Here is a 17,089-nt window from a genome sequence, read left to right on the forward strand (position 1 = left end):
CCCGCGGGCCCCATGGCAACGGGGGCGGGGCCGGGGCTGCGAGGGGCCGCGAGGGGCCGCAGCGGGCCCGGGCGAAGGCCGGGTAGGAGCGGGTTGGCTCGCGGCGGGTGCATTGCCGCTTGCGCGGAGGCGGGAGCAGTGCTGCAGGTACGCGTCTCGCTGCTGCAGCTGGGCTGCTGAAGCGTCCCCGGTTTCCCGGGGCCGTACGTGCTTCGCTCCCTGACGGTGTTCGCCCGCCTCCCTGACCGAGCGGGTTCTGTGTAACCGCGGCGGTCTGTGAGGTACTGAGGGACAGCGAAGGCGCCAAGCCCCCAGCGAGCGCTGGGCCGTAGCCTTTGCTAGGTGTAGTTTCAACCCGAGGTATTTTTTTCCCTTTCTTGTGTAAAAACACAAGCTTTTTTGCACTAGATCTTTCATTACACCACTAAATATATTTTTGTGAAAGATAATGATCTTTTCCTCCTTTTTTACCTCACACTCAAAATGAAATTCCAGTAAGAAACAGCTAGGGTCTGTGTTGACTGTAAGCAGATGTTCACTAGCAACTCTGCCTGTTTGATCGGTCGTAATGCACGTAGCTGACAAAAGGATTTTGAGAAGTTGCTCTTTCGGAAGAGAATAAAAAAAAAACGGAAAAAAAAAATGGGTGGCGGGGTGGGGAGTTGCATCAGCAGCTTTTTGCCCCCGGATGAGCAGAACCTCTGACTCAGGTTTGAGTCAGGTGTGAAGAGCTCCATAGGAGGGAAGAGCAGCAGGGTGTTAGGTGGGAAGCAAACTGGTCTGTGTGAGCAAAGGGTAGAATTAAGACATATTTCCATAAGCACTGCAAATAATTATAAAGCAATAACATCGGTTGGGGTTTTTTTTGTTTTCATGTGTATTTGAGGCAGATAGGATGCTTGATCTTGTGTTTCACTATACATCTTCTTTAATGTACTGTAGTGATGTAAAGGTGTTTGAACAGAAACTATGTTTTTGGTGACTTAACCAAGGTGCCCAGAATGGGAAACAAATTATTTTATAAATAATTGGATCACATAATTGCTGGTCTTTTTGTAGAATGCATTCTATTGTTACCTTTATTTTTTTAGCTTTTGTTTCATTTTGTGTTTCTTTATCTTCTTGGGATTATGTTTCATTTTGTTGTTCTTTTCCAGCAGAGTTGGGGCTATAAACAAAGTTGGAGCTATAAAAAAAGCACAGGCTTATGTGATTTCACTTGCTGGTTTCTTCTTATGCTAAAATGTTGGCTTGTTCCATATTACATAGTCATTGCACAGAATAGCATGCAAGAAAATTATTAGGAGGCTACACACAAATGTATGTCTTAAAAGCCTTTGAGTAAAAGTTAGTAACCTTCAAGGTACTGCTGATGATACCAGGGGAAAGTGTTACATGCTGTTTAGAAGTACTCTGTGTAAGTCTGTCAGAAAGACCAACTTTTAGAAACAATAATAACAAGCTAATACAACGCCTTACATTTTTATCTATGACTTTTATAACTTTTCTTTTTTCATATCATCATTAGAGAAAGTATTTGAGAGTTTGTGAATCCTGGCTGTTCTTTTGGTTTTTCGTTGTCTACTTGAACTATTGTAGAACCCAGAAAGCAACACATTTCTTCTATTCACCTAATTATGAAGTACTTTCACATGCAGCTGGCATACCTTAAAAACATTATAATGCACCTGGTCTGCAGTTGCACTAAAAAAGCCTCAGAGGCTGGTTTATGAAAAAGTTTCACCATCAAAGCAGTAGTGCAAGATAATTGGTCTGAAACACCTTTGAGTGCTTCTCTGGAGAGGTTTGTTGTTGTCCTTCAGTTCTGTAGTTCAAGTACGTATCTTCCTGGCAAAGGCTACCTCAAAGTCCCTGTCTGTCCCCGTCCCCCTGCTTCCAGAACATGTGACTGCTCCCTTTCTATTTCATCTTTTCATCATGCATTCCAAAATGTTTAAATTGTATTTTGTGAAAGCATGTGAATAGGTTACCATATAAATGAAATTAGGATAAGCAGTTTTGGCACTAGTAGCTTCTCTCATCCTCAAGATCTCCAAAGCATCCTCAAGCAAGTTCTGCATCACATTATCTGCTTTCAGATTGGCAATTTGAAGGAGGAAAGTAGCAATAAGAAAAGTAGTATCACTGCTGATAATAACCCTTCTATATTTCTAACAGTAAGGACTTAGTAATGCATTATTACACCTCTAGTCACACAAGTTTCCAAGCATCAGGTATTCCTGGTTTCTACTTGGACCCTTTCTTCGTACTAACAGAGTTCTTAAGGTCACCATTGCCTTTCTGTATTGCTTCTCATGCATATCTTATGGAGCGCACAGCCTAAAAGCTGTGGGGGTTGAGACTAACTGCAATATTTAACGCTTTAATTACTGGTGTTAGGAACCTCTACAATTTAAATAAAGATGCAGTACGTTCCAGAGGTGCCATCTAGTGGAACAGCAAAGTCTGCGTGGTTTTTGCTGTGTATTGCTGAGATGTGACAGAGCAGGTCTGCTGCATGGATTTGTTATTTATATTATAATAACATGGTAATAGTAATTTTGTTTTCAAATAAATGAAAACTTATCAGTTCCAGAAGGAAGACACTGTCAGGATCCATAAACACCAGGCATTTTACTGCCAGTGCCCCAAATTTCCCTAACCGTCTAAAAAATAATAGTTCTTTTCTTCATGATTTGGCAACTACCTTAAATTTACATAGGCCTGTAGTAATTGTAAGGAGTATGCCCTCCACACTTCAACAAATTTTGTCTGCCTCTGGTGGCAGCTTTAAGAATTCTGAACTGACACCAAGTATCAGAAGGGTAGTGCTACTTATGTTTTTAAATGTCATTGGTTACGTTAGAATTTTTTTCCTCATAGAAAGTAATTAAGTTACTAAGATTAAGATAGATTAATCAAACTCTCTTTCCACTAGCGATAAGATACCTGCAATATTAGTGTTACCAACAATAGGCAGCAACTCATTTCACATGTAGCTACCAAGTTGATCTGACCACTTCCATGTGTTTACAGGAGACAGAATAAAACTTACTTCTGTATGCAAGATTACACAAGGTCAAAAAGAAAATCATTTAACCTAAATGAACAAATGTATGCAAATAAATCTTAAGTGAAGAAGCATTGTTTTCACTCTGTATATGTGCTTATAAAATTCAGTTATTTTGCAGACTGGAATCTACATGGATTACTCTGACCCATCTTCACTGTTCTGGGATTTGATCACAGGCTCATTTCCTCTGGTAAGCTGAACTTAATTTTATTTTTGAGAACAAAGCAGCTGTGGTGCAATATAGGACCTTGCATTACACATTTAAGATACAAGTGGAGTTAACTAGTAGTCTGCATCTTAAAGGGAAGCATTTTGAATAATAAATCTGTATCCTTTGTAGTCATCTTCACTTCTCTGCCATCATTCCTCCTCTGTTTTGTTTGATGTTGGCATGCCCCTTTAGAAAAGCCACCTTTTCTTGGTTTGAATTACAGTTAGTTAATTAGAGACCCAAACCATATCACCTATGTTTTGGGTTGGGTTTTTTTTCCCCATCCAGAAAGACATTCAGAAGTCAGGTACTTAAGACTGGTTTAAGGCATTTATTAGCAAAAATCAGATCTTTAACACTGGCAACAGCAGACTTATTTCCTGAGCCAGAAACATCAGCCCATTTAGGTTAATAGGTGCAAGGAATCAGTTCTTGTCCGTACAGCCATCACTGAACATGAGGATGTGTAGTCCTAGTATATAGCTGTCTCTCCATGTAGGAACTAGTACGCATACTCAAGCTCTCTTGAAGACCTGTTTACATACTTGATTCTCACAACGAAGCTCCTACCAAAAATAAAACCAGACAGAAATATAAATGTTTATAGTAATCAAAGGAACAGCTTCTAAAGGTGAACACAAATCCCTTGCCATGACCAGTGACCACCACTGTGCCACCATGCTAAGTTATGCTTAACATTCTGAATTTAACTATATGTTACAGTGAAACAATGAAGTTGTTCCAGGTAAACTAAAATCAAAGTATCACGTACTCACCATGTACCATTCTGTTACAAATACTACAGAACTAGAAGATGACTTGTGCACGCCATGACCGCATTATAGATCTTATTTTTGTCAGAGACCAAATTAGTAGAAATCTGAAGTAAATACCAGGTGGAGGTCATCTCCTTCAAGCCAGTGAGTCCAGCCCCTGTTCTTTTTCTCTCCAGTCTGGATACAGACAAGTCTGTCATTTTCCCAGGTAACTAGGCTCTGTGAAAGAGGAAACAAAAAAGTGTATCTGTAGGTCTTTGTCTCAGTTCTGCAGTATACTCATAGACAATGTCCTTTTTTCCTGGATAAAAGGGATGTAAATACTGCTCCTGAGGGAAAGTGAGACTCTTTGTCCACCTTGGGCTCCTACCTCTGCATTGCATTACAAGTAGTGTTCTTGGAACAATTTCAGCTCAAGTAGCTGGATTGATCATGGCATCTTAATTTTGTCACAGCCTCTTAATTTTATATATTCAGCCTTACCTTGCATTTTCTGTTATCCAGGCCTTTATTATCTTCTTCAAACTCTTCTCCAACTTTGAACTGAAGCAAATAATCTCTGAATGTGCTAGTGGTATGGATATAAAATGAATCACCATCTTGTTTGATCACTTTCTGAGGCTTCAGCATTTTTGCTATCTTGCGTGTTGCAAAGTCAATACCTTGGACAGGAGGCAAAAAGGTCAGAGTTGTATTTATCACCAGCCATTTTGACAGCCAGGACTTAACCTTTTTTTGCCACTAGAAGCATTTCTTAGATAGTGTGACCTGCTATGCACAGTTTTGTTGCTTGGTTGGGTTTTTGGTTTTGCTTTTTTTTGTTGTTGTGAGGGGTTTTTTTTGTTTAAAGCTGTATTGTTACAATGATGCAGTCACATTTTGTACATTTTACTCTTTGGAAACCAGTTTACTCTGTTGTTACCCAATTCCTATGCAAGATTTCTAAGACTTTGAATCAGAAGAATTCTTTTAACATTTGGGGAGAGTTGGTTTGCCCCCCACAGACACCCCAGGCTCGATCTCAGATTTACCCCCTGCTTAGCTAGAGGGTATAGTTAACAGCTATCCTCATCCTTTGTCAGAGGAAAGGCATGATGTAAATTCACAAGAAATCTTTGCACACTCTACCTTAAAAAGGGTAAAATGAAGGGCAGTCCTAAAATGAATTACTCGGGCTTGTTTTCAGGACATGCCACTTAGACTTTTTAAGTGCACCTAGAAAACGTCACACCTGTCAAAAGATTTCCTGGTTATCTGTAATGATCAGTCACCTGTAACAGAATCCTTGTGTTCTTGGTAATACTGAGCTCAAGTGCTTATAGGTTTTTTCTATTTGTCTAACAAATGTTTGTTTCATTAAAGGAATGGGCCATCTACTTGGCAGGCAACTGGATTACATTGCATCCCAATAGTATGCTCAGAGTTAGGGTTTCAGGAAGGGGAATGGGTAAAATGGGAAGCTGTGTCTTAATTTAGTAGTTTTCATCACCTAGATTAAAACTGACATTTCATAGGACTGCTAGAAGTTTCTCGCTTTGTGCAGGCTGGGCTTGTGATCTTCTTAACAGGGTGCATTCAGCGACCATGTGTTGAACCATCTGGCTCACGCAGGCTGTGTTTGAAGTGGGACGTCGTTACTGTATGCATTAAAGAAGTGCCAGAATCTGTCAGTCATGTTTTTACAGGGTTACCAGTTTATTTTAGCATAGAGTACTGGCAACAGCCACACACATTAAGCCTTAACATGGTCATAAAAATGTTTAAATATAAACTACTTACAAATCTACTTTTTAGAGGTAGGTATTAAAGTGAAGGAGGGACTAGGCTTGGAATAGCTATGTCCTTATCCATAATCCTCTAGTTACTCAGCTGGTCGGATATTAGCCTCCTCACTCTACCTACCCTGGCAGAAAAGTTTTTCATTCTAGCTCTAACAATATTGATTTCAGTCCTTGTTTTTTTCAGGATACTGGCAACCAAGCAGGAATAATTAAAGATGGGTTGTAAATCATCAACAGGATTCTTTGCCTTTACTTCTAATAAGTTCCCCCAATTACATTCTGAAAACAAAGTACATTTTTCACAAGATTGGTAATTGCATTTCACTAAAGAAGCCCTTTACTTAGTTTGAGAATGTTTATTATCAGGGAACAATCAGAATCTCTATTCCATTTGAAGACAACACATTAAGAGTTTATTACTTTGTATTCAGACAGAGGAATAAATTCTCATTATGGGAGCACCCTTTCTTTTTTTTCTAATTGCTAACACAGTGGGATTAGAAATAGAGAAGAGTTCTTTCACCATGTTAAAGACACCAGCTAGACAATTGAAGTAGGTCACCCAGCGTCGCCCAGCATAGATAACAGCCAGAAAACAGATTTCATTCTAGTTGTGTATACAATAACCAGCAAGGGACACTGGTGGTCATTAGTTTACGTAAGTCAAAAAGGTCGAAAGGGGTAGGAGAGGCAGGGAGAAGAGAAGACAGCAGACAAGGTTGCCTGCTGTTGCAGTCTGCAGTGAGCTTTGTACAAGAAGCTAATAAAGTACCAAGAACTTCCTTAGTTCCCCATAAAAGCACCGTTAATCTCTCTCTATAAAACATCTGAGCAAGGTAAGAGGTTTGCTTCAAGCACTGCAGGAAAGGGACAATTAGAGAGACTTATCAACAAGTCACAGCAATGAGAGAAGTATTTTGTAAGCTGTTTAAAGATAAATGACACCAAGCTAACCAACTACCTGGAAGTGGAAAATACCCAAGTGCTTTTTTGTTGTTGTTGTTGTTCCTTGGCATTTAATTAACTGTAGATGTAGGTTCTTGTATGTGCTCAAAAGCAAGAGAAATTGAGTGGACAGGGCAAACTCTTCCCTGGCTCTGTTGAAAGCTGTTAAAAATTCCACTTTTAATAATTATTAGGCTGAGAAATTCCTGAGAGCTGCAATGACACTTGGGTAACATGCGAAAGTATAGTTAATGCTGGCTGTTTATCAATAAGCAAAGATCCTTCCATTGTTTTGCAGAGGAAAAAAAAAAACCTCAGCAGTATCTAGGTTTTAGAAGAACTCAGACTGTTAAAATTCAGGAGGACCCTTACAGGGGGAGGGATGAAGGATAGAACTGGGTATTTTCACCTACCTAAGGCCACCATGTAACCTTCAAAGTTGTCATTGCTGAAAAGGATCCAGGTTCCACTGAAATCCACAGGCATTGCCAGACTGTGGATGGAAGTTGCAGTCAACCTCTGACCAAAAAGCAAAATGAAGGAGTGGTTGTCTAACCAGGCTTTATATAAGGAAGACTGTGGGTGGGATCACATCCCGGAGCCTTTCTGATGGAGGGGAAGGGTACTCTTGCTGGCCCAATAGGTGAGAGGGTATTTGTAGATCAGCTTCTGTTGCGTTGGAGGGAAAAGTTCACAGTTTCTGAAATCTTTTTGTGGAGCAAATGTTAACAGCCCAGGAGTCACAATGCGAATGAAAAACTGGTTTAAACTGTGTCCATCTTGTATGCATTAAAGGGAATCATGGTCAGATGTCATTACTAAAATTCACTGCATGTATATTAGATCTGTGGCTTTATGCTCTGAAATCTACCTATTTGTAGAAAAGGTGATCTACCCGTGGTAAATACATGCTATATTTGAACAGGCAGGGATTGACTTAAACTGTGGATGGTATAATATCAGCACATTTTAAAGCAGTACCTATGACACAGTGATAGAGATAAGTGTTATATCTTGTTGGTTTATGTCTGGAGCAAATAGTAGGCGACATCACTGTCTAGTGGTTGTAGCAGAAAAATGAAAGACAAAGCTTGTTTGTGTATGTTATTCCCTGATGTGACTCTTAACCCTGCTCTGCTATGCCACAGTTTAACTATTTGTGTTCTGGTTTCTTTAATGCTGTTAGTTGTGTCCTAGTTAAATGAACATACATGTACAAGATTCTTTATTTTCTCAGATGCCTTACCAGCCAGAAAGTTTGTGTCACAGATGGGCTTGAAACAGCAGATCCAGAGGCCTGAGCTCTGCTCCCAGTTCTGCAACTCTATGTTAGTCAGTTTTCTTAGATGGGAAAGAGGACAAATACCTGTTCTTGCAATCCACTTTCAACTCCTAAAAATGGCCAATAAATTCAAAAAATACCCTAGTGTATATAGAAGACATAGCTCCCCACTTCATTTTTTACTCTTGACACATACAGTAAAGGAGAGATGATACAGAAGTTATTCCCATTGATGCTTTATTAGATGCTATGCATTGTGGCAGAGCATATAGGGAGTAGAGCACCAGATGCAGCAGGCAAGTTTCAATGTTGGACTTTTATCTTCACCTAAGAATTGAAAGAAATCTCTTAAGTGATGACTCAGCAATGTGTTTTGAAAAGTGAATAAAGAACGCTTGACTTCAAAGAGAAAGGGTATATAAGGAATTTGGAAGTAAGATTTTATTGGAAGATACGTGACTCTCCAATATTTTCCAATTCTTCCATATGTGGCTACTTTTTGTAAACTGTATGCCTTAATGTCACAATTTACTAAGGGAGAAAAATGAATATCATAATCCTGGACAACTAGACACTCTAGAATTGCTACGTACAGGAGAGCTAGAAACTTTCTACCTCAGTTTCCTCATCAATAAAATGGGGAAAACAATCAATCCCGAAGTCACAGGCATGTTTTGAGCATTAGCTTGATCACACATTTGAAGTGGTCAGATGGAACAGTAATGAGCACCATAATGAAGGTTATATTAAAAGAAAAACCTGAAATTGATGGGCAAGGGAAGTCTTATCTGTGTTGCTACCATAGTAAAAATGGAATTTGGTGTTCTGAATCTTGAATGAGGAAACTCACCTATGGCTACTACATTTATCTGTTTACTGACTTGGGTTAGGCTGAATTAAAAAGACAGTATTTTGCAGAGAGAATTAAGCTTCCCTGAACTTTAGCTACATTTTTGGAGCTGACAGTTTGACCTGTATGACTCACAGAATCAGGCGAGTAGGAAATTAGGACGTCAAAGCTTGTTTCCTGTTTGCAGATGGATATTGTTCTCTAACCTGTACTAAACTAGGAATGGCACAGGGAAATGCAAATTAATGCTTCCCCTGGTCTCAAATAGTAACATTTCACCCATAATTTGTTATTACGATGTTATGGTAGTAAAGCACTGTTGCAATACTGACTGTTCCAAGTAAAGAGAAGTCAGTACTTGGATAAATCCTGTGTAAAAAGCCTGGATATTACATTTTAACTAAAAATTAAGATTATGCAAACTCTCTGGGATGTGGTGCTGCTTTCTGTAAATCAGTACTTAACTAACCAAGACTTATAAAGGGTACTAGGGTTACTATTTCAAGGCTCAGCTGAAGAATTGCCTATGGAACTTCTTGTTAGAACTGCTGAGTGCACTGGCCACATCCTATGATGTTTCATTTCTTTCTCCCTTACAAATTCCCAATTTTCTTTTTCTGGAAATAATTTTTTTCTATTTCTATCTTAATTGCTGTGCAGCACTGAGCATCTAACACATTCCATTATGGATATGGCCTTGTTACAGAAGTAGATGAAGTGTTACAACTAGTAAAAGAAAAGATCCGTATTCAGCAGTTAGTGTAATCTTTGAACAATGTTCTGTTTTGTATAGACATAACTGTACTGACATCACTCTACCTACTTCAAAATCACGGTCATCAGGCATCAGATTTTGCTAATAACAGATGACTCAAATTAGCATGTTACATGCAGTCTGTTTTATTGAAAGACCCACCACACATAACTACATTAAAACCTAGTGAAATACAACTGTTTAAAGAACAAAGCTTTATAAAACCTCCTATTCAATTTGCAGTTTCTCTAGAATTACACAAACTGCACCAACACACACCAGCATCATTATTTAAAGTGCAGTTTTGCTCCGAAAAGTGACCACATAAAAATAGGGTGCTTTCCCATTAGAAGAATCTGCTCTGTTTATTCAGAAGCACACAGGCTGACTTGGTTGCTGAAAAGAATTCTTGTCAGTCATAAGACAGACAGCAAGCAAAACAGATCTTGTTCTTTCCTGTGCATCATCAATAACACAGTTATCTTCAATCAGCTATGGCAATTTGATTGCTAAGGTGTCACAGGGGGCATAATTTATCCTTGGGTACCTGTATTACTATTGATGATGAATGAACTCAGCCTCATTATCAAAGGACAGTAAGTTTGCCTGTACTCCAGGGGGTGAAGTGGCAAACCAAGCACATGTGATACAGGAATCAAGAAAAAAAAATAACAACCTAAGGATCCTTGATGCTATTTTCTGTCACAATGCACTTACAGATGCACTTTGAAGTTGTGCCTTGATTTGACTACACTAATCTTGTAGATTCTCTGTAGATAGTCACATTCATAGGCTGGAACTAGTAGAACACAGAGTTTTAGTGTATGGTAATTGCAGATTTTCATGTGGGGCTCCAAGTTTGCTTGCCTGATGCTATCTCCACTGTGGGTTACAGGTTGTCCCAACAGCATCACCATTTCCCTGCTGGATTTTATAATAAGCCTTGCAGGCCCTAGGGCCACTCATGATGTTCTGTGTTTGGCTTCTGGCTTTCAGGCTCCCCCTAAGCTCCTAGGGAAGCTCAGACCTCTGCCTCAGCTCTTTGGGGATCTTCTGCCCAGGGAAGGATGACAGGCTGTCATAGGTATGATCCTGGAACTTGTCCCCGGTTCTAGACTTGCCCAACAGCATCTAGGCTTCCTACCCTGAAAGTCTCATGTTCTGCTGGATTTGTTGATCTGAAAAATGTGAACAGAGTCATCTCATGGAGATCGTACAAAAAGGCTGTTGATCCATTAGGTAGCATCTTGGAAACACTGACATTTTTAATAAGGCATGTGATCCAGACAAAAATAGGATGACGGCAAATATAGGCAGGTAGAGTTCTATCACATGACATTCACAGTGCCTCTAGTTTATATTCAGATAATACAGACAATATACCATTAGACTGAAACCCAAGTTTCTAGCAAAGGAAAACATTTCACTGATGTACAGTCTTAATATCCTACCATTTCTTCTCAACTCCAGTTACAGAAAACAATTCTGGCTATACACATTTGTGTGAAATATTTTTTTGGCTCAGAAGTAAAAGCTCATTCATCACTTGAAATAAAGGGACAACTCGCTGAGAATCAGTGCAATGATACTATTAATTTATATCCATTAAATCAATGGCTATAAACCAGTTTTCTGAAGTAGGTCTGTCCTTCCATGTGAAACAGCGCTGAGCTTAATGTACAGTTCTGGAAACATGACTTGCAAAGTAAAGCACAAGGCATTTCTGGGAGCAAATTGCATGATGGCAGACAAACAGGCTGCATATTTGAAAGGCAGGGGGCTCAAAGCATGGTATATCTACCACCACTTAGGAATAAATTTTTCCCTTCTAGGACAGAGCTAAATAACTTCTCTGAAGTGCACAACATGTTGGCAAATAAAAAAAAAGTTATATAGGCTTACTATCAGTAAGTGGTACATTTTGAAATTAAATTACTTTGTTAAGACACTGCAAGTAAAAATATTTGTGTTAGTATTTTATAAATAGCAGAGCAGTCTGAGTTAAAACTAATCAGAACCCTTTTGTTTGTTAATTTGTAATTCTCATATGCAAGTGTGAATTCTTATACTTAGTTCACTGCATGCACTGTGACAAAATGTTTAAATGTGAAAATCTTACTGAGTTTAAAAAAAGACTGTGTAGGTCCAATTACTGAGTGCACCAAACCTCAACAGCAATTACGTATGTACTAAAGCCACAGAATTAGCCCACTATCTACTTTAAAAAAAGACAAACAAAACCCCCAACCCCTAAACTTGACATTTTCTGGTACTGAACTAGCTTTTTTTCACAGCTGAAAGTGAGTTGTATAGTGCCTCTTAGTTCTTGGAATCACTTGCATGTTTCTGTAAGGGAGCCAAGATAACCCCAGCATTCCTGTCTTCACTCTCTAGACTATACAGATTGTTTTTTTCTATGTATGCTTGAACTACATCAGGTACCAGGTAACGAATGCTGTGGCCCCTCCGCAGTGCTCTTCTAATCTTGGTGGATGAAATGTCATTTGTGATCCATTCTTCCACAAGGTGAATGTTGTTCTTATGTTTCCACAAAATATCAGATTCATAGATGAATTTCTGAACGCTGTTTCCAGCCCTACTTATGCATACAAGGCCATGATTTTCCACAATTTCAGTGATGTCCTCCAGCTTCCACAGATTGGGGATCCCAAATGATTCCAGCATGTCACTTCCACAAAGCAGTTTAACCTGTGGGACACCTTAAAAAGAAAAATAAGTGAGCAACAGGACTTGGTTTAGGCCACTAGATTTCAGCTAACTTGATGGGGGCGTTTAATTTCTAGGCTACCTCAGTGTATCTTTGGTTAAGATCAGACAATGGAATGAAATAAAAGATTCAGAGTATAGAGTTTATAATCAGTAGTCTCAATACAGGAGTTTTCTGAAAAAAGGTTATGGGATTCTTTTCCTTCAAAAGGACTGGAAAATAAACTCTAATATGCTTATTTAGCCTTGGGCTGAATCAATCACTATGATGATCAAAGTGAAAGAAAATATAGAGAAAATTCCAGAATAGGTAAGTATAAAAGGATACCGTAATGCTTGTAAAACTTTTATCTGATATTCCATAGAACTACAGAAGAGGCGCTAACTTTCACAGGACAGGGGGCATAGGGGATTATGTAAAAGGGAAGAAAATATGACTGAGAAAACCCCAACCCATAGACTATGTGACCTGACTCCAGGGGGACTCTGTTCCGTACTATGTTTTAGAGGGAATCTAGAGAAGCACGCTGACAGAAACTGCTTTAAAGTAATGGAAGCAAAACAGACTGCTACAGATTTGCAGCTTCCAGTAATGTCACAGGGTGGTAGGAATATAGTAAAACACCTGTCAACACAATACGAAAAAACCCTGCCTGATGCTGTTTGTCTTTTCTTTGAAAGCATTTTCATTAAACAGCTATCAATTAAACAGTAGAATTTGGAAAGGTTCAAGGGAAGAAGTCAGAGAGAAGTCAAGATTTCCTAATATAAAGGATTAAGATGGTCGTTATGCAAGGCCGTTCAAATATTGTACAAGTATGTGTAATTGTACATGTCAAGCTAAAGAACTAAAATTAACATCTAAAAGCAGTATGCCAAATAAATGCTACCTAAAATTACAAGGCCAAACTGTTGTATAACGTTTAAATTACAATTTTAAATGATCCTGTACCCAGATAAATTTTGAATTTCAGGTCTTAATCCTGTCCTTTCTTCAGAAAATTATGATCCAAAATTCTCAGCTGTAACTGCAGTTTAGCAAAGTTCTGTAGCTAAATGGATGGCTTAGACCTTTCGAATTTCTATTATCTTGACTATTTTTCATGTCCTATATATTTTACCCTTACAGTCATCTTGTTACGAAGCTTTATGCTGTGGGATCTAAGGGAATAAACTTACTCAGTGAAATCAGAACCAAGAACTAGCATAAAAAAAAGTTATCATCCGTGCAATTCCCTTGAAATAGCAAGTATTGTTTAAGCAGTAAATTTGCAAACAGACTTAACTTTTTACATCTGGACTCTGATTTTTCTTTTTAATGGGGTCATGCCTATTTGGTTCCTGCTTCCTCTTCCGTCCTGGCTTTATTAAAGGTATAGCATTCTGCAGACTGTTGGTGGGATCAGGGGATAAAAGCTTTTGATGATGGTACCTGCAAAACAGACGTATTTTAGGTATTTTAAAGATGTTGGAGAATACAGTGGAGAGTATGGCCTAATAAATAATCTATCAGCACTTCCTCCTGCAGTACATTGGCAGACATTTATCCAGGAACTGATCTGCTGGAAAAGGGACTTATGAAACCTGGGTCATAAGATATTCAAAGTGCAAAGATGTCAAAGCAACAACTACCGGGTTGATTTGATGGGTTTTTTTAATAAAAAATTGTTTTAAAAAGAACCACCTCAGTGAAGTAGCAGTGACCGAAAGTAAAAACCATAAAACTTAAAGATTCTCCTTCAGACAGTTCTCATGCCAGCCTTTGAATACACGAATGGGCAGCACAGCACCCTTGGAATCAAATGAGGGAACCACGTGCAGTGTGTCTACCCTATACTAGTCTCTTGCCATTCCTTGTGAATACCTTCTCAGCATAAAAACTGACTAAAGCCTAAGAAACCATGTATCTTAAAAATTGTTCACAGGCTTATTTTTTGTACATTTATGGTAGACTCTTTCATTTACAATGCTCATATAAATAGTACTTCTGAATTCACTGAGTCTATTCGTATGATTTGGGGTTAGCCTGTTATTATTCTAATTTGTTAGAGCTAACGTCATTCCTTATCCTTCTATAGGTTCTTGAGACTTTTTAGAGTTTGGCTGAAGAATACCTTAAAACTTTTAGTGTTTCCAACCACTCACTCTGGCTGCTTTCCCAGTCATCAACTTCTACCCAATCTGAGTTTTTTGTAGCTAGTTTTGCCATAGTTACTCGGTGATATGCACTGATCAGACCTTTCTTCTTATATGCATCGCCTACTGGTGAAATTATTCCTTTGACTACTTTGTATTTTCCTGTGGAAAAAACACATCACACAAGAACATGAGAAGTGGTTGAGCAGATGTTACTTCCACTGTATTGTATTTAAACTATTACATAATCATTATTCACTGCAATCTCTAAGAACCAGCCCAGTGGAAAAGTACAGTACACTTCTGCCATTGTGCAAGGTAAAGATCTAGTAAGATGCATTAGAAAGACTACAAAACTCATGCTTTAGCTCATTAGAATCAGTAATAAGCAACACATATATAAGACTGTTCTCTCACATATTTGGCCTGTGTGATTTTGTATGATACATACATGTGTGCTAGCTTCAATATCTGATTAGTATTTCCAAAAAGATCTGTCACTGTCAAACAGGCATTCATATACACAACGTATTCACCTTAATTCTAGTTATCAGAGCTGTTCTGAATTACATAAATTATCACCCTACCTGTTTCATCGAAGTAGTCTTTAGCCAGCTCAAATAGCCTTAGATGCATGTTGGTAATGGGATTGAAGGACCCACAGGCCAGCAGTACTACTTCAGTCTTCTTGTCAGGATCTTCCATAGCCATTCCTTGCAGCTACAGAGCCAAGTGGAGAATGTTGGTGCTCATTACCAGCCACTGCAAGAAGAGATGAGATCAAAAAGTAGTTAACACTTACCTTGCTGCCAATAAGCAGATTTTAAGATAAAATTAAACAGTGTATTTTCCTTCCATCAACATTGAGCCTGTGATTGTTCATGTGACCCTGCATTTTTAAGAGATTAAACCTACCACCTCTAGTTCTTTCTGCTTATCTCTCGATAGAGGGATAGGGGCAAGGAGCCGAGACAACGGTGGCGTTACATTGCAGAAAGGAGGATAATTCTGTGGGCTTCAGAAATCAAGGAGGTAGAGAAAAGTGAGCATGCTAGGAAGAAAACATACATAATAAATAAGTGAACCCAAATTTGCCTTGCCCACGTATTATCACAGTGGCTGCAATTTCCTCCTAGATGCAAGAGGAAACATCTTTAAAAATGGAATCACTGAAAACAGGCTGCTTGCCTGAAGAGAGGACAGTGTACTGCCCATTCTGAAGAAAAGCAGCTCATGCAGAAAAACTTCATGAGGATTATTTGTCCTAATTGCAGGACAAACTTTGTTAGAACGGTGCAGGTTTTTTAAGATGCCAGCCAACTGCCAAGAGACACATCTGCAGGGCACTTTCTTAACTTCCTTACTTCTAGTGCTTGCAGGGGGGAATAGAATATCCTATGACAGTTCCCAGTGCTGCTACTATAAAATGCAGTGAATCTATACAGCAAAATCTATAAAATTACCATTATATTTTATGAAATTCTGGAGGAGAGGAGGTGTAACATTTCTTCATTTGGGATTTATTTACATTTTACATGATTTTGGTATGTGGGAAGGGAGTGCTATGGACTAAATGTGAAATCTACTTTGTGTTGCAGAAAGTAAGTGGTAGGTATACTAGTGGAACAGATGACAGAATAGTGAATAAAAAAAAGTTTAGTAAAAGCTGCAATACCGATTATTATTATTTCCTTTTTTTAAAATACAACAGCGCTGTTCCAATTTTGAACTTTACTTTCAGAAAGCTGCTTAACAGTTGCTGAAAATAAGGAAATGTCACTACTCTTTCATTTCTCCTCACACTGCATGGATTTTTTTTTTCTCAGTGTTCTTTTCTTTCATGAGAACATTCTGGCTTGCCAAGATGGTTTCCCTTAACAAATGAAAACTGGAATATGTTATGGGCCATTCTTCTGCTGTGTTTGAGACATCTGTGTCTAGCACTGAATAGTCTGCCATTGTTTCTACAGCAACATCACTGGAAAGATCCCACAAGGTCACCCTCGGATTCTGTCTCCTTTACAAAGAAGCTGAGTGAACTTTGCAGTCGCCACAGCGGTGAGGTATCACAGCTAAACCTTAACAGCTACTATGTACTAACATCAAATAGCCCTTGAATAAAAAGAAGTCTTCCAAGGCTTCACATCTTGCAAGTGTTAGTACTTTTCTGTGCTTTCAAGAGTTTCACAAACTTTTAAAATATTCTTTATTACTGCAGAGTAGTTCAGCATTTGAAGGGTTTGGTGTTAACTTGGAATGCAGTCTTCACAAGGGCATCAGCTAGAAGAGTTACTATGGGAACAGGCAAGGAAAGGAGTTAGACTTGCCTTTGTAATTCATAAAGCCCTACTTTCTAAAGAAAGTGGCTCATGCTGCAAATTTGAAAAGGGCTGATTTTTTCCTTTTTTTAAAAAAAAGCAAGGGCAAAAATAATAGTAAATTTTAAGATTAAAATATATAGGGCCTTTTCTGGAGTTAGTCAAATGTCCTTCATGCTGCTAGCTAGTCTTACAATCTTCAGAAACGGGCAATTATTGCATCATAAACTCACCTT

At 38.7% G+C, this 17,089-nt stretch overlaps 2 protein-coding genes and 1 long non-coding RNA gene across 6 annotated transcripts in view; 1 reads left to right on the forward strand and 2 right to left on the reverse strand.

Moving 5' to 3' along the window:
• On the forward strand, window positions 1-16,598 carry LOC308061264. 2 transcript variants are annotated; one of them, XR_013927137.1, is made up of 3 exons: window positions 1-147; window positions 3,192-3,263; window positions 16,362-16,598. It is a non-coding gene; the product is annotated as an uncharacterized lncRNA (long non-coding RNA). The 2 variants fall into 2 exon arrangements; XR_013927136.1 differs by having other exon boundaries at window positions 1-3,263.
• On the reverse strand, window positions 3,595-10,470 carry RBP7 (retinol binding protein 7). The gene is made up of 4 exons (XM_080380970.1): window positions 7,200-10,470; window positions 4,544-4,722; window positions 4,178-4,279; window positions 3,595-3,850 (listed from the first exon to the last, which is right to left on the reverse strand). Exons 1-4 carry the CDS (start codon window positions 7,270-7,272, stop codon window positions 3,800-3,802), a joined length of 405 nt encoding a protein of 134 aa, XP_080237096.1. The 5' UTR covers window positions 7,273-10,470; the 3' UTR covers window positions 3,595-3,799.
• NMNAT1 (nicotinamide nucleotide adenylyltransferase 1) overlaps window positions 10,609-17,089 on the reverse strand; it is an 8,239-nt gene continuing 1,758 nt past the window's right edge. For all 3 annotated transcript variants that reach the window (XM_080380953.1, XM_080380954.1, XM_080380955.1), the window contains exons 2-5: window positions 15,123-15,297; window positions 14,514-14,697; window positions 13,686-13,831; window positions 10,609-12,392 (exon numbers count right to left, since the gene is read on the reverse strand). In XM_080380953.1, coding sequence (XP_080237079.1) covers window positions 11,992-12,392; window positions 13,686-13,831; window positions 14,514-14,697; window positions 15,123-15,246 — 855 coding nt within the window. In that variant the 5' untranslated portion in view covers window positions 15,247-15,297 and the 3' untranslated portion in view covers window positions 10,609-11,991. The remainder of the gene's footprint in view (window positions 12,393-13,685; window positions 13,832-14,513; window positions 14,698-15,122; window positions 15,298-17,089) is intronic.

Source organism: Falco punctatus (genome assembly GCF_963210335.1).
Source record: "Falco punctatus genome assembly, chromosome: 3".
Taxonomy (NCBI): Eukaryota; Metazoa; Chordata; class Aves; order Falconiformes; family Falconidae; genus Falco; species Falco punctatus.